The sequence below is a fragment of the Sarcophilus harrisii genome, chromosome 4 (genome assembly GCF_902635505.1).
Source record: "Sarcophilus harrisii chromosome 4, mSarHar1.11, whole genome shotgun sequence".
NCBI lineage: Eukaryota > Metazoa > Chordata > Mammalia > Dasyuromorphia > Dasyuridae > Sarcophilus > Sarcophilus harrisii.
The window spans coordinates 280,663,110-280,690,035 of record NC_045429.1 but is presented as its reverse complement, the minus strand read 5'-3'; the positions used below and the strand labels follow the sequence as shown (position 1 = coordinate 280,690,035).

At 38.5% G+C, this 26,926-nt stretch overlaps 2 protein-coding genes across 6 annotated transcripts in view; one reads left to right on the top strand and one right to left on the bottom strand.

The window, feature by feature from the left end:
* The first annotated feature begins 365 nt into the window (after positions 1–365).
* On the top strand, positions 366–13,864 carry LHFPL5 (LHFPL tetraspan subfamily member 5). Its single transcript, XM_003768995.3, has 3 exons — positions 366–1,201; positions 10,850–11,086; positions 13,649–13,864. Exons 1-3 carry the CDS (start codon positions 790–792, stop codon positions 13,657–13,659), a joined length of 660 nt encoding a protein of 219 aa, XP_003769043.2. The 5' UTR covers positions 366–789; the 3' UTR covers positions 13,660–13,864.
* Positions 13,865–18,458: 4,594 nt separating this feature from the next.
* SRPK1 (SRSF protein kinase 1) overlaps positions 18,459–26,926 on the bottom strand; it is a 78,718-nt gene continuing 70,250 nt past the window's right edge. For 2 of the 5 annotated variants that reach the window (XM_031964991.1, XM_031964990.1), the window contains exons 15-17: positions 24,334–24,426; positions 23,899–23,991; positions 18,459–21,190 (exon numbers count right to left, since the gene is read on the bottom strand). In XM_031964991.1, coding sequence (XP_031820851.1) covers positions 21,006–21,190; positions 23,899–23,991; positions 24,334–24,426 — 371 coding nt within the window. In that variant the 3' untranslated portion in view covers positions 18,459–21,005. The remainder of the gene's footprint in view (positions 21,191–23,898; positions 23,992–24,333; positions 24,427–26,926) is intronic. The other 3 variants (XM_023502934.2, XM_012548997.3, XM_031964992.1) reach the window with 2 other exon arrangements.

Sequence of the window (26,926 nt, the reverse complement as noted above, 5' to 3'; positions counted from 1 at the left end):
GGATGGAACGAGTAATTAGAGAATAGTGCCAACCCGCAAAAAGAAGGCTTTGGGACTGCCCAATGCTCCACGGGAAGCATTTACGTTTTGCTTTTAAGAGTAGGAGGGAGAAGTGAGGAACAGGTCACAGCCTTGTTCTCCCCAGTTCTTGCTAAATCCATCATTCAAGCCTGGGCGCGGGAAGAAGCGATGGATGTTGCGTGTGGGAGGTGTCAGCGTATGGGCTTCCCAAAATAAACCTCTTGGGAAGCTAAGGAGATTCGGGGACTCCCTTTCCAGTCCAGAACCAACAACAACTCCCCTCCCATTCTCTCCCACCCGCGAGTTCCTCCCACCCTGTCTGGTCCTCCTCCCTCCCCATAACTCTCCCCTTTAGCTCCTCCGGCTCCTGGCCGCAGAAAGCTGCCGGGCACTGGCCGTGGTGCTGAAACCGAGGTCAAATCTGACGGCGGAGGAGCTTGGGGACTGGGGCGGGCGCGGAGGAGGAGCAGTCGGGAGGGCGGAGAAGAGGGCTGGGGCAGAGGTGGGGAGGCAGACCCAGCAGGGCCTAGGAGCAGGCTGATCCTTGGAGCATCGGGACACGGAACCCGGGACCATCTCCTCTCCTGCTGAAACCTTATGACCAGACGTCTGCCTCTTCTACCCCGGCTTTCTCCCTGGAGTGGACTCTCCCATGGCCATCTTTTGCACTACTGCACATTTCCACCCTTGAGCTTTCCCCAACGCAGGCCAGGGTGGTGGGCCCGAAGCTCTCTCTATCGCTAGGGTCTCCTCTCCTCCCCAGCCGCCATGACGAAGCTGCTGCCTGCCCAAGAGGCAGCCAAGATCTACCACACTAACTATGTGCGGAATGCCCGGGCGGTGGGGGTGATGTGGGGTACCCTCACCATCTGCTTCTCTGTCCTGGTCATGGCTTTGTTTATTCAACCCTACTGGATTGGGGACAGTATTAACACACCCCAGGCTGGCTACTTTGGCCTCTTCTCCTACTGCGTGGGCAATGCCCTGACTTCAGAGCTGATCTGCAAAGGCAGCCCCCTGGACTTCAAGACCATACCCTCCGGTGCCTTTAAGACTGCCATGTTCTTTGTGGCTGTTGCCATGTTTCTCATCATTGGTTCCACCATCTGCTTCAGCCTCTTCTTTGTCTGTAACACAGCAACTGTCTACAAGATCTGTGCCTGGATGCAGCTGGCAGCTGGTGAGGGGGCAAGGGAGAGGGCGGGTGTGGGTGCCTTATTCTATGGGAGTGGGGGAGATGTCTCATTACATCCATCCTCACTTTAATGGTTTCCACTCCTGAGACTTGGGAGGCAGTAATTCTATAGTAGGAGGGACAATTTTAAAATTAGAATTAGGATCTTGATTCAAACGCTAGCTCTATCAATCAATGAGTATTTCTTAAATGCCTACGAAATACTAGGGACTGTGCTAGACACTAACTTCTTCAGTTACCAAGTGCTAACAGGCAAGTCATTTTTCTTCTCTGAGGAGCTTTAGTGTATGTATTTGTAAGATGGGAATTATTCTTGAACGGATTGCCTCAGCATTTTGTGAGGAAAACATTTCTTAAACTTTAAACTGAGTATTCCACTACCAGGAATTATTGACTGAAGAAGTTAGAGCTGGACCTTAGAAACTATGTGGTTCAGGTTTCTTGTTTTATCACCCAAACATTTATTAAATGCCTCTTGTGTACTAGATCCTGGGGATACAAAAACTAAAGTTAACAGTCATATCCTCAATAAACTTATTCTATTGAAATGAGACAATTGTAGTCCAGAAAAGTGAAACAATCTTGGAATTGGAACACAGTTGTCTGATTGCCTCCCAAACTAGGCATGCGTGAGCACGCACACACACACACTCTCACACTCACACACACTCTCACACTCACACATTTTCACTTTAAATGGCCTTTTGTGGAGCTACAGAGGAAAAGTGGTTGGTCTCTCCAGTTCAAGGCTGGCCCTCAGCAAAAGGATAAAAATCAAGAAAGTTTGGCTGGGGCACTACCAGCCTCACTTTTCAGTGCCTTTTCCTTCTTCCCCCTCCCCTCAGGCAATCCCCCTCAGATATCCTTTGCCTTTCAAATTCTTTCCTTCTCCCAAAATTTGTTCTTGGAAAATATGTGAAATACTGGTCCTTGAGAATTGTGAATGTAAGTCTCAGAGAGCCTCTCTTCTGAAGTATTCATTGTAAATATGCCCCTGCTCTAACTTTGGCATGAAAGGTTCTGGACTTTAGTCAAGGTATTTTGGGATTCACTGAGAAGTAAGGGAAAGTTGAAACTTGAGGAGGGCCTGATCAGCTACTGAAATTATAAAAATGATGGAAAGTCATTTCCTATCTTGGGTATGGAGCTTTTTTTCTTTCCCCTGTACTGGCCTGATTCTCCTGCTCCCTTGGTGGCACTTGCCTTGTGCAGACCCCTTGTTTCTTATGTGGGGCTTGAAGAAGACTCCTTATATGTCAGCTATTATTATGATCCCCAGACATTGTTAAAGCTTAGAATGGAAGGAATATAGGGAAAAGTGGAACAGTTTTGCATATTTGCATATAGGAAAATTAGTCAGTAATACAAGAGAAAGCCAGCAGCTCCAAAAGAAAATGAATCACTGATCTCTCATAGACTTTTTCTTTCTATTTTGTGGTGAAGGACTTTCATGAAGGGACACACATTGCTATTGGAAGGTTTGTTAGGGGAAAGAGGCAATGTCTAGGAAAGGAAGCAAAGATACTTATTAGGGAGACACAGAAAGGGTGATAGCTTTGGAGATTGGTAATAATTTTTGTAGCAAATGAGTTTGGGGTTTAGCAAATTATAGCAAATTTGACTCCCAAAAAGGAAAGAGGTTGTGCTAGACCCAGGCCTCAGGGACAGAGGAGAGAGATTCTAGTTGAAACACCTAGGATGCCTTGTCCTAGCAGAAAGAAGGAAAATAGGAAAAAAAGGAAGGAAATAATCATTTATTAAGAACCTACTATGTGTCAGATATTGTGTTAATCGCATTACAATTATTACTTAATTTGATCCACACAACAACCCTGAGAGGAAGGTGCTCTTTTTTATCCCCTTTTTATATTTGAGGAAATTGAGGAAAATAGAGATCAAATGACTTGTCCAGAGTCACAAAGAAAATACGTTATCTGAGACCATATTTGAATTTATTTTTTTTTTATCTCCCCCAATCAGGTGTCCAAAGTATCAGAAACACTGCCATTGGTGTTTCATCCATTAGGATAACAGAAGTTAGGGCTGAAAGGAAATTTAAAGATTGTTGTTTCACAGTTGGGACTTGTTATGTGAAAGGTGAGAGGCAAGGTAGGGTAGTAGACAATGCTAGCCTTAGATTTGAGTTCAAATGCCATGTGAGTTTAATGTAACCTCTCTGGGTCTCTTGCAACTCTTTTAAGACTAGAAGGTTGTTTGCCTGTTTCAGCAGAGGTAGTACTAGCACCAAAGTGCCTTCAGTTCACAAGGCCTTGTGCTCAGCATTGGGTCTACAAAACAAAACAAAAAAAATAGTCCTTGCCGAATGTTTATGGCAGCCCTCTTTGTAGTGGCTAAAAACTGGAAATTGAATGGATGCCCATCACTTAGAGAATGGCTGAATAAATTATGATATATGAATGTCATGGAATATTATTATTCTGTAAGAAATGACCAGCAGGATGATTTCAGAACAGCCTGGAGAGACTTACATGAACTGATGCTGAGTGAAATGAGCAGGACCAGGAGGTCATTATATACTTCAACAACAATACTATATGATGACCAGTTCTGATGGACCTGGCCATCCTCAGCAATGAGATCAACCAAATCATTTCCAATGGAGCAGTAATGAACTGAACCAGCTACGCCCAGAGAAAGAACTCTGGGAAATGAGTATGAACCACTACATAGAATTCCCAATATTTTGATTTTCCTCATAGGTTAATTGTACACTATTTCAAAGTCCGATTCTTTTTATGCAGCAAAATAACTGTATGGACATGTATACATATATTGTATTTAACATATACTTTAACATATTTAACATGTATTGGTCTACCTGCCATCTAGGGGAGGGGCTGGGGGGAAGGAGGGGAAAAGTTGGAACAAAAGGTTTTGCAACTGTCAATGCTGAAAAATTACCCATGCATATAACTTGTAAATAAAAAGCAATAATAATAAAATAAAGAAAAAAATAGTCCTTGCCCTTGAAGAATTTATATTCTACTGGGAGGGAATATAACATGTATCCAGACAAATAAGTAGAACATAGTTTGAGTTGACAGAGAGGGCATTGAAAGAGGCAGTTAAGTCACATAGTGGATAGCGTGCTGGATATGGAGTCAAGAAGAGCTAAATTTTAATTTTAACTCAAAGATGTAACTATGTGACCATGGACCTCAGTTTCCTCATCTACAAAATAGACATAATAATGGCACCTACTTTGTGAGATTGTTGTAAGGATTAAAGGAGAGTACATTTAAGGCATTTTGCAAATCTTAAAGTGAGATATAAGCAGCATCATTTCAGTCAATCAGTAAATATCTATCAAATACCCACTATATGATAAACACTGTGTTTAGTCAGGGGAGTACAAAAGAGGCGAAAAACAATCCCTGCCTTCAAAGAGTTTATAATCTAGTGGGAGAGATGACATGTAAACAAATATGTACAGAATATATTCAGGATAAATAGGAAATAATTAACAGAGGGGAAGCACTAGAATTAAGATTAGTTAGGGAGAATCAGGAAAAACTTCCAGTGGGAGAAAAAACCTCAACTGAGACTCAAAAAAAACTAAAGATTCTAAAACTTGATGTTGAAGAGGGAATCCATTGTAGGCATAAGGGGCAGCCTGTATTAAGGCATGGAAGTGAGAAATGAATTGTCAAATTTGAGGAAGAATTAGTCTGAGAAGTAAAGGAAGGAGAATAATGAAAAAACAGTTTGGGAAGGTAGGCTGTGAAGAACTTTAAATATCAAGATGAAGAATTTATATTTTTATCCCACAAACCACTGAAAAATCTTGGTCAGAGAGGGAAATGATCAGATTGGTGTTTTAGGAAGATTATTTTGGCAGCAGGTGGAGGACAGATTGAAGTGAGGAGTTGAAAGATGATAAAGGCCTTAATTAAGATGGCAGCTCTATGAGAGAGTCAGAGAAGGATGGAATAAATGTGATGGAAGTCAAACAAATCTTTGTCCTTTATTGGATAAGGGAGGGAAAGAGGATGAAGAGTGGACTATGTCTCTTAAGTTGTAAGCTTGAGTATCTGGAGAGATACTCAGAAAAATTGCCAGCTATTAGCCCCAGTAGCGATTTTTGAGATTGGTTCCATCAATATTCAGTCACAGAAAGTTGGAACTGGAGGGACTCTTAGAGATAAGATTTTTTCTTTTTTATAGATGAGGAAAGAGAGGTTATTTGATTTGCACAGTTAATTAATGACTGAGCTGGGGATAGAACTCAGGCTTCCTCAATACCTGCTAATTAGTATTCTTTATATTTCTGAGTAGCATCCTCTCTCTCTCTCTTTTAAGACATAAATGGGGGTGGGCATAGTAGATAAGCATATTAAATATCTAAACCTATATTGTAAGTGACTATATTGGATTCATTTTATCTATGTTTGGAGGGATCTGGGGGACATTAGAGTCCTGAAATTAGATACCTGGAGGGTTACTGGGCACCAAAGTTAAACTTCATTACTTCATCACTTCACTATTGCACCTACAGCTAATCCTGCTTTAATGGAAGTGAAGATAATTATCATGGAAGAGAGCCCAATACTTGGGTACTGACGAAGGATGAGATTGGGATGAAGTGAGAATTCTGTCTTATTTGTCCTGAACTATGAAAAAAATTTGGTTTGTCAGTATGTGAGAAGACTTGGGATGGAGGATTCAATTGGAGTCAGGGGACTCAGGAAATTTGAGGGTCAAACTAGAAAGTGAAACTAGAATTGACCTTAGAGATCAGACTTAGACTGGCTGATTATATAGTTACAATTATAATTATATTTGAATGAACTGAGACCTAGAAAAAGGAAGCTCTTGTCCATATCTATGTAGAACAGCAACAGAATCAGGATTTAAATCCAGGCCTTCTGCCTCCAAATACAGCACATTTCAAATCCAATGTATTGCCCTACAAGCATGTCATATGCAGAGATAGATATATGGTGCCCTCCATGTCACTACAGAAGAAAAGGAAGAAGCTGGACAGTGATGGCCATGGAAGAAGGGAAAAGTAGGAATTCTAGCTCTGCTCAGCTCACAGGATGAGGAAGCCTGGAGCTTTGTGGAAGGGAAAGGAGGTTAAACTCTATTTGGGTTGGTGGGAGGAAACACTGACACCGGAGCTGGCCAGGTTGTGCTCCGTGAAATATTGATGAGGAAGAAGGAGGAGGTAAGTGACATCAGATTCCACTCAGTGGGGGAAGGAAAAGGGGAGAAAATACTAGGCAGCAATGGAGGAGGTGTGTTCTAGCATCAAAATTGTTGGGACATGTATTTATGTTAACTGGACTAACCTCAATTACCTTAATGAAGTTTCCATAGTTACTAGGAAAATCTCTCCAAATCCTTCCATCCTTCTTAAAGCATCATCATTTCTATGAAACCTTCCCTGAGGATTCCAACCCGAGGCTCTATCTCTCCTATACCTCTGACTGACTGTAGCATTCATTGACCACCAACTCTGTCCCTCACTAGCTGCATGCATTTCGTAAAATAAAATTTCCCTTTTCTGATGTTAGCTTCTCCATCTGAAATCTAAAGATAACAGTCCTTGTACTCCCAGAGTCAGATGTGACTTGTCCAAAACACACGTAAGTAGAACCAAGACTAGAATACAGATTTCCTGAATCTTAGGCCAGGTGCTTTACTATTGTTCTCTAATCAATTAGTGTTGAGTTCTCATCTTTCCAAATAGAGGGCAGCACCCATGTGTCTTTGGTATTTCTCTTGCATCTAGGACTGGTATGTATTAGTTGCTCAATATGTAATGTTAGATTAATAAAAGCCAAAGTGGTCCACAGAGCTTTCAAGATCTCAAGTCATTTTGTTCAAACTCTACTCAAGACTCAATTCCTTTCCATGATGTCTTTGAATATTAGATATTCAAGGCTTTATCCTGAGCCATGTTCGGTGTTGGGAAATGTCCTATCTCCTGCCATGTCCAATTTTGCATGATCCTATTTGGGATTGTCTTAGCAAAGATACCAGAATGGTTTGCCATCTTCCTCTCCAGCTCGTTTTGGAGGTAAGGACACTGATCAAACAGGATTAAGTGACTTGTCCAGGATCATGTGGCTGCTAAGAGTCTAAGCTCTTCTTGATTCCAGACCCACAGACCCTCTGCAGCCCAGCTGTCCTTAAGCACTATCTCCTAATGCAGTCATTCCACTTAGGAGAGAGCTTTACCCCCACCTTTTGGTCCTGGTTCTGTCTTTTGGGGCCAAGGAAGACAAAATATAATCTCTTCCATATCACAGTCTTTCATTTACTTGAAGAAAGCTGTCATGTTCTTCTTATAGCTTCTCTTCTATAAACGCTGCAGCATAAACTACATTAGCCCCAGCCACCTCCATCATATTGGTATACTTTCTCCAGGTCTGTCTTTCTCCTGGGGAGAATGGGGGGCCTAAGAGATGCCCGAGCAGCTTATGCCAGCTGGTTGGCATCTCTAGCTAGATCTAGACATGAAATATTCTACATCCTGCATTACTGAGAAATAAAATGGCAATGGAGAGGGATGGACATTTATTAAATGTCTACTATGTGGAAAACACTCTGCTAAACAATAATAATAACTAATTTTTATAAAGTGCTTATTATTTGTCAGGCATTGTGCTTATTGCTTTGCAGTTATCTCATTTGATCCTTACTACAACCTGGGATGTAGGTGCTATTATTATTCCTCCTTTAGAGTTAGGAATAAAAATAGTTTTAGAGCTCCTTTAGAGTTAAGGAAACTAAGGCAAACAGGATTAAATGACTTGCCCAGAGTCACATAGCTTTTTAAGTGTCTGAGATCAATTTGAACTCAGATCTTCCTCAGGAGCAAGAGGAGGAACAGTGGAATAGCAAGAAGAGGAATTTTAAAATCTCTTTCAATTCTAACATTCTGTGATTTAAAAAAAACTGCACTTTCTTCCAACTTTGTCTTGGATAAAATCCAGATGTAGTCTGTAATCTGGTATAATTCTTCAATATTTGCTTATATGTATTTTTTTTTCAAAAAGAATTTAGTTTGGGAGAATGGCTTATGTTTAGGCCTTTAAAATAACTTTAAGATTCCTTTATTTCCCACAAGTCATTTCTATATTTAAAGAGATATCCTCAGCCTCAAAATTACATCCAAGTTCACACTTTTTTAAAATATGTTTTTAAATTTTAAACTTAAATAAAAAATAAAAATAATTGCTATGTACCACAGCAAATTTGTATTTCAAGAAACCCATATAACAAAAACTACATTTTGTTTTCAAAGCTGCACAACTTTTCTTTTGCTTCCCTGTTGATTTTCTTTTTCTTTTCTTTTTTTTTTTTTGCTGAGGCAATTGGGGTTTAAGTGACTTGCCCAGAGTCACACAGCTAGGAAGTATTGTCTGAGACCAGATTTGAACTCAGATCCTCCTGACTTCAGGACTGGTGCTCTATCTACTGCACCACCTAGCTGCCCCTTCCTTTTTGATTTTCTTTTGTTCTCTGTTATACACTTATACATCTTCCTACCCTAAAGAAGGCTATAATTAAGTGTGGAGTGTATATAAATATACAGATATATCTATCTATATAGCTATCTCCATGCTTAATTTTATGTGTGTTTACACACATATATGCACTCATGTATATAGATATGTATACATAATGATTGTATCATGCTTATTTCCACCTATCATTTGTTTCTGTGAGAGAGGATAGCCTCTTCCTTAATAGGTCCAAGTCTTTCCATGTTTTTCTAAATCAAGCAGGTCATCATCTCTTACACCACAGCAATGTTCCAACCCAATCACATCTTATCTGAGAGATCCTCTCTGAAAGTTCCCCCCCCCCCCAGTTTTCTGCATTCCTTCTATTCTTGGCTGCGTAAGTTCTATTTATACAAGAAAATTTAAATTTAAAATAATTGAAATTATCCTTTTTATGCTTCAAAAATGCTCTTCCTTATAATAAATATAGTTTAAGATCTGATACTGATGAATCTACTTCTTTTACATCTTTTTATCCTGGTTTCTTTGAAGTTCCTGACTTTTGCTCTTTCAAATGAGCTTTGCTATTATTGTTTCTAACTCAGCAAAAAAAAATTTTTTTTTATTAATTTAATTGAAATGACATTGAATAAACAGATTTAGGTAAAATTGTCATTTAAAAATTTTTATTGGCCTTACTATGAACAATAAATATTACTTCAGTTATTTAGATTTGAGTTTATTTGTATAGTGTTTTTGTGTTTTGTTCATGTAGTTCCTGTGTCTGTTTTAGCTATTATATATGTTCAGGTATTTTATACTGTCTAGGTACTTTAAGTGATTTAAAGCTACATTGAATAATATTGCTGACAGATACTGTATTTTCTCTATTTTTCACTTTTAATTAAGTCTATTTTAATTTTAACCTTGTCTGAGATCATGACTACTAGCCCCCCTTTTCTTATATAATACATTCTATACACTGTTTCACAACCATGATTCTTTTTATTTTTGGAGTGTGTGTGAAATTTTTTTTTTTGGTTTTGGTTTGAGGCAATTTGGGGTTATGACTTTTCCAGGGCCACACAGATAATAAGTGTTTGAGGCCAAATTTGAGCTCAAGTCCTTTTGACTCCAGGCCAGGCATTCTGCCAGGTACTTAGCTGGGATTGATTCTGGGATGATTATTGATTTAAAATTTTTTTATTTTTAAGTGGGGTGCTCACCTCTGCTTAGTTTCCATCTGGTCATCTGGGTTACTGCTCTGACTTCCTCCTCCTAGGGTTAGGCTCTGGATCTTTGAAGTTCAGAGTACTGGATCTTTAGTACCCTTTATAGTGTCTCAGGACAAAGTACTAGAGACCTCAGGGCTCCCAGGACTGAGATATCTCAGTATATTCCCTGTCGCACTTATTTGTTGCCACACTTAACAGCTTCCAAGATCTGCTTATGGGTTTCCCATCACTCAGAGGCTTTCTTAAGGGAGCCTTTGCTTGTCCTTCCTATTGAGATGGGTATCTCTGGTCATTCTCTAGCCATATCCAAGTTAATAAGACCACAAGTGGTCTGTTGCTCATTCGGGCATCTTGGCAGGAAGGTTTGCTTTCCAGAAAACATTGGCTTTTTTATACCATAACAACCCCTGGGCCTTTTGGAAGTAGGTAGAGAAGGTTGCTACCTATTTTTGACCCTCATAATAAACCTATCTCCTAAGCAGGAAGCACAAATATCTCTATTTTGTGGATGAGGGAAAGTGAAAACTCCAGAAAGTAATATTTGACTTTAATGTTTGATTTTAAGCCCAGATAGGTAATGAGACCTACCCTAGGAATGTGGTAGCATCAGAGGAAAGGAATCTATGTAAGAAATGTTAAGATCTACAGGTCTTGGCAACAAACTGATTATGGGAAGGTGGGGTGAGAGAATTGATACCTATATTGTAATCCTGGAGTACTGGAAGGATGGTGTCTTTAACAGTAATAGAGAAGTTGAAAGGGGAGAAATATCTACAGAATATCCAATTTGAGCTATTCATAGGAGATGAATCAGCTTCATTTGTAAAGTTGGAATTTGAAGGCCTATGTCAAAAACTGTTTTGCCTATCAGAGGAATTAACATACAGCAACTATGTCTTAACTGTCTCTTTTCTTTCCTACAGCTACAGGCTTAATGATTGGCTGTCTGGTCTACCCAGATGGCTGGGATTCCAGTGAAGTAAAGCGCATGTGCGGGGACCAGACAGACAAATACACGTTGGGTGCCTGTACCATCCGCTGGGCTTTCCTGCTCGCCATGATCAGCATCATGGATGCCCTCATTCTCTCCCTTCTGGCATTTGTCCTGGGTTACCGGCAAGACAAACTCCTCCCCTCCGACTACAAAGCGGATGGAAATGGTAATACATGATCCATTTCATTCCTCATTTCTACAACTGGCTGCCCTGGGGTGATGGTCCTGCCAAAACTATTCAAATGCTAGCCAGAGCTCACTCCTTTCTCTTTACCTCATTAAGACTGAGGCCAGATGAGTTTTCTTACTTGCCCATCTTCTAAAAGCTCTCAATCCTAGGTCAGAGTTGGAAGAGATCATGGTGCACCAAAAAGATCAATAGATTCACTCAAAACCAGAAACTAAATATTATTTATGGTCCCACATGCCAGTAGACTGTGGTCATGGAAGCCTGCACATTGTATGAACCAAGTGTGTGATGACACAGAGCTCTCCAGAGCATAAATGGGCATTCTGTGACTTCTGATAAGCTCTTTCATTGGCTACTAAGCTCAGAGACTCATCTAGTATCTTGTGGCTAAGCAAGGAGACAAAAGTAGGTTTCACCAGTTCAGCAGCAAACAATAAGGTCTTTTTTCTATCAAACTATGTTTGGTATATAGAAGTAGACAGAAGATGGCTCCAAAATATCTGTACGTGCTTTGAAGTGGATCATACCTTTCCAGAAGCAGGTTTTCCAGAAGAGCACAATGTTTGTCCTCCCTAGACTCCCCTGTTGACTTTTGTTGTTCAGTCATGTCTGTGACCCTGTATGAGGTTTTCTTGATGAAAGTATTGGAGTGTTTTGCCCATTTCCTGGGCTGATTTACCCAGGGTCACACAGCTAGTATCTGAAGCCAGTTTTGAATATAGAAAGACGAGTTTTCCTGATTTCAGGCCCTGTGCTCTATTTGAGTGTGTTGAACTAGACTTCTAGTGACCCTTCCATTTCTAAATCTAACCCTTTGCAAAACCTTAAAGACGATGTAATTAACTTTCTTTTGCTGAGCTTCAGAGAAGTAACTTGGTCAATAGTACACAGGAAAATTAATGGCAATCCTAGAACCATTTTTCTCTTTCTAAACATTTGCTTCTACAGAAACCAAGATTTAATAACTACCAGCCTTTCCCACCTTGGGTTATATGATGGTACAGAATCTGGGGGAACATCAGTATTCTTCTGTTATATTTTTCTCCCTAGCTGTAACTCCATTTGTCAGCCAGAGAAACCCAAAGATGAATACCTACTTATGTACCTAAATTAGGAGAGGTAGAGAGAGTAGATCTCTGCATTTGCCTGAGATTTAAGCCACAGTAAAGGTGGCAAACCTTTCTTGGATGGGAGGAGGAAGGAAAGAGGATTTTACTTCATGCAAATTGCTGGTAGATTATTTTAGTATTGCTGATAGTGGGAGGTGAGGAAGTAGAAAATTAGTAACTTTTTTTTAGCTCGTAAATGGAGTCAGCTCTTTAGAAAAAAGCCAGCTAAATGGTGCAGTGATTAGTGCAGGAAGACCCAAATGCAAATTTTGCCTTAAAACACATGCTAGCTTCATGACCTTGGACAAGTCACAATCTTTGTATATGTTAGCTCATTTGCAAAACAGGAATAACAGCAGCATCTCATAAGGTTATTAGGATCAAATAAGAACATAAGTACATCATTCTATAAACTTTAAAGAACTACATAAATGCTATTTATTATTAAAATCTGGGTCCCTAGATGCTTGAGGCACTACTTAATTAGTTTGAGTCAATATGCTATTCAGCTGTGTCCAATCCTTATGACTGCATTTGGAATTTTCCTGGCAAATATACTCAAGTGATTTGCCATATTCTCCAGCTCACTTTACAGATGAGGAAACCCAGGCAAACAGGGATGAATGACTTGCCCAGGATCACATAGCTAATATCTGAGGCCAAATTTGTGTCTTCCTGACACTCTTATCAACTGCACCACCTACCTGCATCAGAACTGGTGTCCTTCTCTAAGTATCAACTTTTGCCTTTTCCTTAGAATACTTTCCATATAGAAACTCAAACCATTCCAATTGAGAATGATTTTTCAGAAAGACCGGCAAAGAGCCAACCCAGTAGAAAGCACAAATTACTGACATTAAGGAATTGTAGGGCTGGAATGCTGGAACTGAGTTCCAGCCCCATAAGCTAATTCCTCGAGAGCAGTTGATTACCAGGAGGTATCTTCCACCTTCAAGTTTTTTTGATCTCAACTCTCTTACTTCCTACTTAATGAGACAAATTACTTCATCTTAGATGCTCAAGTTCCAAGCATTCTACTCTTGTCTCAAGAGAGAAAAAGTACTTTGTGAACTTCCTCATATCCATATATTTTGTCAAGGAGACCTCATCTTCTTTAACAATTGTAGCTGGAAATTAGTTGCTTTTCTCCTTTTAAACCTCTTTCTTTGATTCATGAATGATTTTATAAGAGATGGTACAAAATATTGACAAAAACCACCAATGGCTCGAAAGGGAAAACTTGGGTTCTAATTTAGGCTTTATTAGTCTTTACCACTTGCATGAACTTATGCAAGTAATTTTCACACTTCGGCTTTCAGTTTATTCATCTATTTAAAAAGATTACAGTAAATGACCCATTAAGGTACCTTGTAACACCGATTCTAAGACCTTATGATAAACATAGATTTGTCTTTCTTTTTCCTTACAGAGGAAGTTTGAAACAGTTCAACATCAGGGTAAGTAATTCAATTGTTTAGTTAATCTGTAAAAATGATAGATCATTTTTTTTTAGATCATTCTTATTAAATAACAAAGGATAGAGGCCTCACATATTGTTCTACTCCAAGAATTTCTACTGTAGAAGATAAAGATGGTCAAATGTAACATTCTAATTTGAGGAATTGAGCTAGTGTTTAAATTTGTGTCCCAAATACTGAGTCTGGAGAAAAAGATAATCAAATACAAAAAAGACATAATTTGTTACATAAAACATACAGGTGGTGCTTGAAGTCTTAAGCTACTAAAACTTTTGAGATATCCTATGTTAGGTGGAGGGTGGAGGAGAATGAAGATTTGTATCTGTCTTGTGTCCTCGGGGAAGGAGGTTGTTGGTATATATGGGTTGTAACTGGAAAAGGACTCTACATTGCAACTTCAGTTTCCTATTTCTCTCATATCATACAAGACAAGTTCTTCCTGTAAAGAACCCACATACAAGTTATGGAATCTGATTCCTCAGATAAAACTTTATTCCTTCCCAAGTTCTCCACCTTCCTCTACTTGAGTTCTTAAGTTTCAATGCAATGTGGAATTACAATTTGGGATTTCACCATGGTTGGAGAAGATAGCCCAATGGTGGTGCTGCTTTTCAGGTGCTACAGAAAAACTAAGGAAGGGCAGCCTAAGCCACTAGCTGATGAATTGATATTGGGCTGAGAGCTGGAAGATGTGGTTCTCCCTTGTTCCAGCTCTTCCATTAATTAGCCAAGTACCCTGAAAGAAATTTTCACTTCTAAGGATGTTTTCTCACCTGTAAAAGGAAGGCTGAATTCAATCTCTAAGATCCCTTTTCGAGGGCAGCTGAGTGGTGTAGTGGATAGAGCACCAGCCCTGAAGTCAGGAGGATCTGAGTTCAAATATGGTCTCAGACATTTATCACTTCCTAGCTGTGTGACCCTGAGCAAGTCACTTAACTTGCCTGGTGGGAGGGGGGAAAGAATCTCTAAGATCCCTTTTTACCTAATAATCCATGAAAGCCTAAAGGAGTAAAGTCTTTGAGATTGGGGCTATTTAAAAATAACATGTAGATAAATTTTATCTAGGCTTACTCCTGTGGAGTTTTTAGAGGTGACTTTCAGATTCAAGGGCTAATTATCTAGTTTGTGATATGTGGGGTCCCTCTGACTCCCTGAATAGTCTTTGATTTTCCTTCTCCATCTCTTGCTCATTTTACTGCTCAAGAATGCAGAACTGATATAAATACACTAACTCAAAATAACCTAATTATTTGTAAACAAAACAACAACAAAACTTGTCAAAATCAGTGTTACAAAAAATTACTTATTATTTTTGTTAACTTAGAATCCCATGGCACACTATCCATGTCCTTCCCATTAGCGGGACATTCAAGTTGGCTATCCTTGCTAAACTGGTAGAATTTATATTATTCTTCTAATAGCCACATGGCATCAGTACCTGTCACATTAATGCAGCAGGAGTTATAAATGGCTAACAGTATGAACAAATTTCCCATGTACAAAATAAAATGCATTCAAAATGGAATGCCTTACAAAATTCTCCATGTCAGAATGCAGGTTAATAATATTTGGGCTCACACATATTCAATACATACACTCCTAAGAACTAGCAGAAAAGTCAAAAGGATGTTATTCTGCCCTCTGCACCCCTCCTAGCTCTAATGAAGTTAAGTACCTCCCCTTGCTATGATCTCCATTATCTCCAGGGTTGCGTAAACTGCAAATATAGTTCCCAATGTTTTTACATATTAAAAATGTCATTATTCATTAACAAGCATTTGCTAGGCACACATGAAGTACACAAAGAAAACAAAAAGTTTCTATCTCCAAAGAGACACTGATCTATAGAGTAGAGATACACATAAATTCAGAATGGATTTAAGATTATTTTGGGGCACCAACAATTGGAGGGAATTAGTAAAGATTTCTTATCTAAGACTGCATATGAAATGGGTCTTTAAAAAAATTACAATTAGGTATCTTAAGGGAGTAGAGAGAACCTATTCTCTAAGGGAATATATAAAGATGATCAATTTACATTAGTATCTCATTCTTTTACTGATGACATTGATGACATCCCATCTTTCTCCCACCCCCTACTTGAACAAACACAAAAACCTTATTATTTTCAGAATTTAAAAAATAATCTAGCAGGGATGTTTTCTGGTGTAATATGTACTTATTTCCTCTCATTTTAAGCATTCAGGAAATTCTTGGAAATTTATACAAGGTCACTTCCCCTCTATGTGCCTCAGTTACAAAATAAAGGAGCCAGGGTGCATCAGAGGATTTATCTTTTTTGTATATGGCCCTCTTCTCAGAATTGTTTTTAAATGCCCCAAATATGCAAAATTACAAAAGAAACCAAACACTTAATACAGTTCTCAAAATATGAAAACTTCACAAACCCCAGGCCATATTAAGATCCCTTTTTGCTCATATTTCTAAGATTTAAGCTACAAGAAAGAGCTCACTCAATGGCACTAGTTAAATTTTCTACTGATAGTTAGTCACCTTATTCTGGTCTTCTCTACTGAGCTGGGGCTATAGGACTATTGATGTCAAGTATGATTAAGGGACAAGGGCATTTGAGATCCAAACTTAACCTTGCAGAGACAGATTTGAAAGAAGTGAATTGAGGCTATTATCTATATTTCTTTTCGATTTAAGTCTCAAACCTGAACTTGAAAGGAACCTTTTTCTCACAAATTTGCAAATTATGTCCCTCTCTTATCCTCTACAATCATTAACCGTTTTTCATACTTCCAGGTCATGTCCTTTTATTTAATGGACTTTTAAAAGACATGTTTGGCATAAAGTGAAATTAGGTTCCAATTCTCTTAGCCACTTATTACCTTTCAACTGTCTCTGGGATTGGGTGACAAATGAAGGCTCCTGAAAAAAGTAGACCAAAATCTAAAGGTCCACATAATTTGCAGTAGTAACATTTCCTCTAAAACAGAGGTTCTTCATGTTTTTTCATCCTTGTGCTTCTTTGGTTTTCAGTAAGGCTAGACCCTTTTTTCAATAGAGAAGTAACTATTGCACACAAGAAATCAATTTCAACAGGATAGTAACATTATTAAATGTTTCCTATACCTTCTAGATAATCTTTTTTTATTCCCTAGGTAGGATATATGTAACCCCAGGTTGAGGATCTTTGCTGTAGAACTAAGATGTTAAAGAACAAACAGGTGGAAATTATTCAATAAAGTATTTTCAAATTAGCATTTCAATATTATCAATACTTAAATCAATTGTTTCAACTTAAATCATGATACCACAATTTAAAAAAAGTATCAATTGATAGAAAATTTCACACCCAACAATTCTATTCTGCTATTCCAAGTCCATTTTTATAAAAAGGGCAACAAAAGTTGATTTAGAAATCCTTTCATTAAAGCTTTGATATAATTACCCAGACAAAAAAAAAATCAAAATTTGTTTATCAACTAGAAATAGAAAATGGTTGCAGTTAGATGGCAACAGTGCAGGGTCTGGAGCTGGGAAGACTCATCTTCCCAAGTTCAAATTTGGACTCAAGATACTTGTTATTTGGTAAACTGTGTGAACCTGGGTGTGTCACTTAACACTTTGCCTCACTGTTCTTATCTGGAGAAGGAAATGACAAACCATCTGGTATTTTTGCTAAGAAAACCTCAAATGGGGTCACAAAATGTTGCACGTGACTGAACAACCAATGTCTGCAATACTTTCTCAACTCTTACCCCAATACCAAATCCCTCAAAAATGATGCAAGCTCAAGGCAGAAGCCCAGAATTAAGAACTCATTATCACGATCAACAACTTAATCCTATACTTTAATATAATTGCAAATCCTTTCTTGGTCTTCATGTTTCCTTATTTGTAATGAGGTTCCTCTTTTCATAAGGACAGAACTTGCGTTTAATAATATGATAAATTAATATGCTTCAGCATTTTCTGAAAGCAAATATGTCTAGATATCTATTGTACCCACTCCCCCCTTCACCATTATCCACCCAAATTGACCAAAACTGTTTTCCCTAAGACTGAAGGGTTTATAAAAACCAATGCTTTGTCAACAAGGTTAGGAATGCCAGTAATCACTCCCTTACCAAGACACCAAATAACTAGGATTATTTAGTAGGCTCCATAACACTAACAATGACACCATGTTTCCCAAGTCACAGGCCTCGTTGGCTGGAAGACCTATTCCTTTTATCTATAAACTTATTTCCAAGACAGAATAGGTAAAAGCTTGCAACAGGAAGTTGTTGAGGAAGGATTAACAGCTATAATACAGAAAATTTTAACTTCCTTTTAAAGTCTAATAAAACCCACGGACACCCTTGCAGTTTTAAACACAAGATTACAAGGGAAACAAATATTGAAATAACTACCAAGATATTTTTTAAAAATTTGTTTGTGGACCCTAGGTTAAGAACCAAGATGGCTGTGACCAACTTGAGATTCCAGTATTCAAAACTTAAGTCAGTTTAATACTTATGTTTGCCCTAGTGATGCTGAATGGAGCTCATGCCGTTGTATATATCCAAGCTGATCTCTCCATTTCAGCATAACTTTTTTGGGCAGGCATCACTGTTTCCTTTAAATTCACATTCAAGTCAATATCATATACAGATCAGAAGCAGAGAATACAAAACCCATTATCACCCAAGTTCTGAAGTTTTTTTGGATATTTTCACTTCAAGATTGATTTCTCCTCATTCTGCAGTTTAGTAGGAGCAGATCTCATAACAAAAGCTTCCTAGAAACATATAGGTTATTAAATAATTTGTTTATTGTATTGCATTTACAAAGAAAACAGACAGTGCACCCAAGTAGAAAGAATAAAAATGTATTTTCCTTCAGGGTTGTTGTATTGTTGCTTTTTACTGACAGCAAGTACAAATCCTTTAGTGAGCATTTTATGGCAATTTCAACGTAGGATGAAAGCTCGAGAGAGCGAGCATGGGGGCACCTGGAAGACTGGATTCTACAGTTGCCTCTTCATGTTTTCTAATTCATCTGGTTCCCTAAGTGACTCAGGGAAAAAAGCCCTTATTTGGTAGGGAAACATTTCAGAAGTTAAGTTACAGGACTTATCTTACCACCATGATAATAAGAAGTTATTCCTTTTGCATCAGAATTATTCCTTTCATATCAGACTATTTGTTGAAAAGGAATGACTACAGTTTTTCTTCTTTAATGCCACCACCAGAAATGCCTTTTAACCCTACTATTATGGCTTAATGGCATATAAAGAAATATAACTCAAGAGTCCTAGTTTATTGTTACTAAAAATACAGATAAACCTGGCAACCCAGGGAAAAATTAAGTTGCTGAAGGATTTCCCTGACATTATGAATGCTTGGTGAGCTTTATTATTCTCTTTATTCTTCACAGATATACATGGGTAGCCTGGCCCAGAAATCCCCTAGAGAAATAACATCATCTGACTTCATTAGTATCACCAAATCAAGAATCTGATGAACTGGCTAGCCCGACCAGGACATGCAGGGAAGAGTGCTTACAGCTTACATGGATCACACAATGGCATCATTGGTTTCCTTGACATTAGATTTCAAACTCAAAGAAAATCGAGCAAGTAACATTTTAACAGTTGGATTTCTTGAAATCCCACAATTCTGAAGCAGAATCCAACCTCTATGAGAGAGCAAGGCCCTTTGGTCCATAATGAGGAAGAGCTGCTGTGATCCCAATCCTGCTGAACTTTGGCTTTTGGTTATGACTCGTAATATCAGGGGGCAAATCTGGGAGACCCATCCTTAAACTAGCAAATTCTACGAAGGTTTTAACTTTTTCTTGTAAAAAAAAATTTTTTTTTTTAAAAAACCCCACCCCCCACACAAGCCTTAAGTATACCCCAACCTTCTTGAAGTTATCGAAGTTAAAAGCTTACATTATATACTCTAACGAGCAACCACCTGTATGCTGATATAAGAAATAGCAGCAGAGAATGGCTATCTTTTGGGGAAGGGAGGAGAGGAGAGGAGAGGAGAATAAGGGAGTGGGATTGGGTAGTGTAAAGTCATACCTCTCCCCTCCTGATTCTTGTATATCTGGATTATGCCTAAGCATAATGTCAAACCACTTAAGAAAAGAAAAAAAGCAAAGCCAAATGGGGAAATGGTTTTCAAGGCCAGAACCTTGGGTAAATTAATGTGATGAAAGATTGAAAGTACCTCTAAGGAACTGTTTGGAAAAGAATCAGAAGCTCTGGTGACATCTTTTTCTCTTCCCAGAAACAAAGGACCTAACCCCCAGAGCTTTTTCAGAATCATCCTGAATTCTTTAGTGATAGGGGTGGGGGTTTCAACTCAAGCAGAACGAGTAAAGTGCCAGCCAGGGTTTTAAAAAGCAATCAAACTAATTTCCCTGTCCCTACCCCCCCTTAAAAAACACCCCCAAACCAAAACCCTCTGCTCTCAGGAAAGCAGAAGATATGTAAGGAAACACTGCTTACAGAAACCACCGCCTGTCTGGAGCCAAAGAGCACACCTGCCCTTGGAAGGATTTCTAGTCAATGGTTCCAATTTCGGCTTCCATTTCCATTGTATCTATTACAGTCAGCCTGAAGATCTGGGCATAGGAGAGTTAAAGTTACACCAGTAAATATGGAGATCAATTTGAACAGTGGTAAAACAATACTAAAACTCAATCTTAATTCACAGAGCCCATTTCAAAGACAAAAGCCAAAAGTTGTAGGAAAAAAAAAATGTGACTGTAAAGAATAACACAAACCATCCAGGAATAGGATGCACTCTTAACACAGCATGTTCAGTGTCTTTGCTGCACATTAAATTAATATCTTTTTCTCATCCTTCTGCTGGCAAGAGAATATGCACTAGAAAATATGACTCTTAGAGTCAGTGAGTTAAGGATGGGCTCATACATCTTTGTTGCGCTCTTTAAAAATGATGCTTATAATTTAAAGGAGGATGTTCTAATGGAAGCGAGAAAATGAGGGGCGGTTTCACATTCCAGTCCATTAGTCTTTGGCAGAGCCCAACCAAGGCAAAACTCACTCAGGATGCCCAATGGCTGTGGGGATTCCCACAGGGTCAAGTAAGCAAACCCAAATGAACATATTAGATTAAAAAATAACAATAATCTAGGAAGCCTTGAAGGAAGAGCTTCACCCTGAAAAGGGAAAGGAGAATGCTTGAAGGGGACATGAAGATTAAGGATGGCAAGGAAAGGGAAGGAAGGAAAAGGGAAGGAGAGAATCTGGAACAGCTGGGTCAGTGTACAATCTCTGCTGCAAACCAGAGTCCAGAAGATTATGGTATTGGGTCAATAACATTAGGAGTTAAGCCACGGATGCCTGAGACACTCTGCTGCTGTGGCTCGTTTCTCAGGAATCAGCTCTAGCATTGGCAATAAGAAATCCGTGAAGCCTGCTGCTTCTTCTTGAGACCACTCATACTTCTCCACAAGAACTTCAAAAAGGCCCCAAGGTTTCAGTTTAGTGATGTGTTTCAGATCACCTGTAGGGAAAACAGGATAAATGAAAATGACCAATAAGTATAGATAAACAATACCTTACTTTCCTGTAAATCCATTTTTCATTCCAGGCAGAGGCTGCCAAAAGTTAAGAGCTATAGGCATTAGTACTTAAAAAAAAATTACAAATTTAAACTTTTCCCAATAACAAGCATATTTAACAAAACATGCATATAACTTCCAGTGTTCTCTTCCAATGTTCTGAGGAGCTCACGTTTTTATATGAGCATCCAGCAATCAGATTCAACTACTCAGAAGAATCATATTTAATTTATGACAAGCATTAATTTCATAATACATCTAATTTGATCCACTATTAAAAAAACTATTCAAATGAGCTGTATTTTGGTACAAATATTAAATATTTTTGTGTATCAGGACTGAGAATACAAATATTAAAAAAAAAAAATGAAACAATTCCCCGAAGGTGGGAAGGATATGAAAATGTTTTGTTTTCCTTCTATCAGTAAGTCAGCACGACACCTAAAAAAATTAATGTGTTTTTTGTTCTGGACTGATATAAACATTACTTCTAGAAATAAGGAGGTTTAAATCTTAAAATCTTAACTATATTCTTCCTTACTCAGAAAACTCCAAAAGTGCCTCCCTCCTTCAATCCCAAGCAATATATTTGAATAAGGATGTAAATAAATGGAGAGCACCCAAGATGGTAAGATAGCTCAAATATCAAGCCTTATGAAGGCCAGCTTAGGGAAATGTTATTTTACCAGAAGCAAAGAAGATTAGGAGAGGGAGAGAAAGAAGGGAGAAACACAGTAGCAATCTTCAAATATCTCAAAGGCTGTCAAATGAAAGAGTTAATTAATTATCAGTCTGATACCAGAGGGCAGAACCAAAAGCAATAGGTAAAAGTTGAAAAATTTAGGCTTTCAGTAAGGAAAATTTTTCTAACAATTAAAGCTTTTCCAAGTAAAAATGGCTGCTTTGAAGATAATGGGATTTTTTCTTTAAGGCAAGGACTAGAGGAACACATTTATAGGCAAATTTTGAAGGGAGAGGAAGGAACAAGCATTCATACAGCATCCACTATATCCTTATCATTGTGCTAAGCAATTTACAAATATCTCATTTGTTCTTCACAACAACCCAGGTGACATAGGTGCTATTATTATTCCTGTTTCATTGTTTGGGAAGGTTAGGCAGACAAAGTTTAAGTGGCTTGTCTAGGATCACACAACTATTTAAGTATCTGAGGTGAGATTTTAACTCAGTTTTCCTGACACCAGATTAGTTTTCAGGTATAAATTGAATCAGATGGCCTGGAGGTCTATTCCAACTCTGAAATTCTGGCCTGATATTAATAATATATCATTCCTAATCTCAAACCCTTTGCAGAGGTGGGACTGAAAAGGGCTTCTTCCATTCTTGTTTCCAACTTTATTGTCCCACAATAATATAATTTACCAACTTGATTTGATGACAATCTCTCCTTCTCTGAGTAAGTGGTCTCAATTATTTGCTTTGTCAAGTTTTGTGTATTTACTATTTTACATGGATTTTTGCATGAATCAAGGAAAACCTCTGAAAGCCCATTAAAGCTCAAAAGAGGCCTCCATTTTAGAGAGGGAACAAAACTTACAGACTTGTCCTCCTTCACCCTGAACATTTTACAGATGAGGAAAGTGATGGCCAGAGAGAAAAGTGACTAGTTCCAAGTCCTTCAGCTTTTCAATGGTAAACACATGAATGAGCATCAGATCTAGATCAATACTGTCCCTACTCTGCTTTAATCTTAAGGGATATTTATTCTCAACGATGGAGGCAGATATAGGAAGAAATCAGAGGACAGTATAGGTAATTTATATATTCCTTTGAGGACAGATTTTATAATTGTTGGGTTTTTTGTGTTTAAAGTAAATTTCTAAATCACACACCCCCCCACACACACACCCTTACACTATTCAAAACAAATTTCCAAATTTTTACATCATATACTTTTTGACTGCATTTCCCCTACTTGTCCCTTCGCCTCCAACCTGGTCCTTTTCTCAGTATAAATGAGAGGTGACCCTGACAATATTCATTACCTTCAAGTTACCAATAAGTTATACACAAATTATTCTCTCTCTCCTGAAAGAGGAAAAAAAGTATTTCCATTATTTTTTCTGATAAATTAACTCCCCAAACTTGAAGCTTAAGATCAGAGGTTTGAGGATCTGGAATTCAGAGGGAACTTGAAGGTTTTATGAGCCTGAAGCCCAAAGAGAACAATTTTTCATTGATTGAGGTAATTAAATGGAGCCTTAGCCTGGAAACCAGGAGAATCTGGGCATGTCAAGTGACACTTGACACTCAATAGCTGCATGACCCTGAACAAGTCACTTTACCCTGACTGACAGGGCACTTCATACTACTCCCAATTTAATTGACTTGCTACAGATCACCTGATATGGGATGCTCTTAAACCACAGGCAGAAGTCACAGTGAAGGCTCTGTGAATACCAGCACAGTATCTGTTAGGTGTCCTCACACCTAACAAACATGCTGGGTACAAGCACAGTCCTTTTTACTGGCATTTTCTCCTAATAAATAGAGATTAGACAAGAGAGCGACAAAGTTGCTCCTTTGACCCCATGATTTCCTGGGGGAGGGGGGGGCAACACTTACCTCTTGGGTTTTACTAAAACATTTCCCCTAATGTCAGGGGTTAAACAATTCACGTGTCTTTTACCTTTTTTGGTGAAAAACTCCTTGGAATATTTTCCCGCCACAATGAGCTTGCGAGGCACCTTCCCCAGCAGTTCTATGATCAATGCAATGTGATCTGTGTGTTCCAAACATTTTAAAGAGGAAAGAAAAAAACATCCATAACAGGGCTAAGGCTGACCCGCTTGCTGCCGAGCAGCAGATGCAGCTCTGGAGAATGGTGGAAAGAGCAGCATGCACACCTCTATGCTTGGCAGAGCTTCTAATGCTCACTTTCATCTCTCAATGTAAGGGAAGGACTCAATCCAGCTGATGGAGAGTCTCGAGAGCCACACACAGCCAGGTACCCATGCAAGGCTCCCTGGCTGGCGGCTAGTATGACACCTGGGTGTGAATGCTCTGCTTCCCGCAGCTGTACGTCCCTGACGCCTGCATGGAAACTAACACGATTCAATACTACCTCTGCGATTGAAGAAGTCCTGTGAATATTTCCCACTGAGGGCAAAGCGTCTTGGTATTCTGCCTATCAGCTCTATAATATGCGCAATGTGGTCTAAAACAGAAGGGCAAGAAGAACAGCATCAAGGGCAAGCTGAGAATGAGTTTTACTCTAGAATCACTTTTTCAAGGACTGTGGAGAGTTAGTTACAGAACATAGGCTGGGGAGCAGGGACCAAAAGGGGACCAAACATGCAGCACCTGATACCCAGGGCCACTTTAACAGTGGTTACACATTTATCTGGAAATTAGCTGGCTCAATATCATGGAGGAAATTTTGGGAAACTTCCTATTCTTAGGCAAGGCAGGAAAAAAATTAACTTTCTCCCTCCCAGGACAAGTTAAAATACTCTACAGGACTCTGTGCAGTCAAAGTAGAGAAAACTAAAATTCCAACAAGGAATTTCTGTCTCCTTCCAGGTAAACAGAGATTAGAAAGAAATAAAATAATTTTATACCCAAGCAAAAAGTACCATGGAATAGCAAGAGCTTTTGAGCCAATGCCTGAACCACTGTTTTGCTACTGAAAATGTTGTGGACGGGGTCCTAGCTGGGACATATCATATGGGCCATTTTACCTCTAAGTTGTTTTCACCTTTAAATTAAACATACTTTTTCTAACTTACTTGTTATTGATAGGATTAACCTTTCCTTTAGATAAGTCTATATCTATATCTACATCTACATCTATCCAACCATTTATTCATCTTTTTATCTTCCTGAAATTTATAAGGTCTTGTAAATTTGGAAACAAGATATCTCCCAAACTTCTCGTTTCTCTTTATCCCCAAAAGATTTTAATATCCCTACATACCTAATATACCAGTTTGTGTAGCAAACTGTTTTCCTATCTAGTTGTGAAAGAGACTAGTGTCAACTTGATGTGATCCCCTTCAAGGGAGGAAGAATCTGCCTTTGGACAACTATGGGATCCTTCACAGCAAAATACCTCAATTTCAAAAATATGAACTCAGGCAAGATCATGAAAATATAACCTCAAAAATTCAAGGTTAATGGGGCTGCTAGATTACATAATGGAGAGAGTATCAGCCTTGAAGTCAGGAGGACCCGAGTGCAAATCTGGTCTCAGATGCTTCCTAGCTATGTGACCCTGGGCAAGTCACTTAAAAAAAAAAGTTAAGGTTAGGAGGTAACAAGAAATAGTCAGATATACATATTTTAGGATTGAATAATGAATGCCCCAACATCTAGCTAGGGCTGTTGCTAAATGAATTGCATTAAAAAAAATAATCATTTAAATTCTGGGGCAGGTTTTAGTCAACCCAAAGTTTTAACCACCCAGTAAAGAGAAAAGATTCAAATGTACCAGAATTATCAGTATTTCTTTATAGAAATAACTGGGAAATGAAGGGGGGGGAAATCTCTTTCCTGAAAAAAAGCTGTTCTACGGCAGTGGGTGTGTAGTACATGGCTTTTAGATGAACAAATATTCATCATGTATCAGGATGAAGGATGGGAACATCCCAGAGGATGACTCTATAATTATATCCCAGGGAAGTTTTTGAAGTTTACATACATAAAGTATATCTAATTGGCCTCTATCCTATCTTACTAGATCTGAAAACTTGGCTATGGCATCAACTTGGACATTTTTTGGGCCCCAGATGAACAGCATGAGAAAAGCAAGAGATTGATTCAGAAGAAGGAGATTCTTTTTTACATTTGGGAGAATGAACTGTTAATATCCTTTCATGACAAACTAATAATGTTTGACACTTCATAGAGTATATGACAATATATAATGTGAAAGAATAGAATATTAGAGCAATGAGGGGCCTTACTATGTACCTATTTAAAAAAGGAAAATCTCAGACTATGCTGATACATAAGGGAATGAAATGAAATAAAGCAGATTATGAAATATTTGGGACATAGTGATTATACTAAGAAATAAGTGACATATGCTCATGAACAAATGTTGGGAAAGATTTTGGAGTTAGTGGTGTTCACTACTCAAGACTTTTGGGGTGTCAACAGAAATTCAGTGATATATACATATCACATGCTCATAACATCAAGGATGTAATTTTACTCATACAGGTGAGTTTTGAACTAATGTAGATTGAAGTCTCCCTGCCTTAATACAGTCTCCAGGATTTGTGGAACCTCTCTAAATTCAACAAGGCTTGCGCAAGGCAAAACTATATCGTTCAATTTGGTAGGACCTACCAGAGCATTTGCTGCATTAGCAGGGCCTTTAATAATCTAAGGTCACTTCTATGACATGAGGAGATGAAGTAGGACATTAATGGAGACTAAAAACTGCACATGATGAGTAGCCAGGTGGTGCAGTATGTAGAGCACCAGCTCTGAAGTCAGGAGGACCTGTGTTCAGATCTGGCCTCAGACACTTAACACTTCCTAGCTATGTGACCCTGGGCAAGTAACTTAATCCCTATTGCCTCATCCAAAAAAAAAAAAAAAAAAAAAAAAAAAGATAACAAAAAACCCCCACCCAAAACTGTACATGATACTTGGATAATTAAAAAAAAAAAACAACTTCTGCATGGAGATCTTATGTTTTCTCAGAATTA

Coding starts and splice junctions, on each gene's coding strand:
- LHFPL5 (XM_003768995.3), top strand. CDS start 790: ATGACGAAGCTGCTGCCTGCCCAAGAGGCAGCCAAGATCTACCACACT. Junction 1,202..10,849: donor CTGGATGCAGCTGGCAGCTG/GTGAGGGGGCAA, acceptor TCTTTCCTACAG/CTACAGGCTTAATGATTGGC.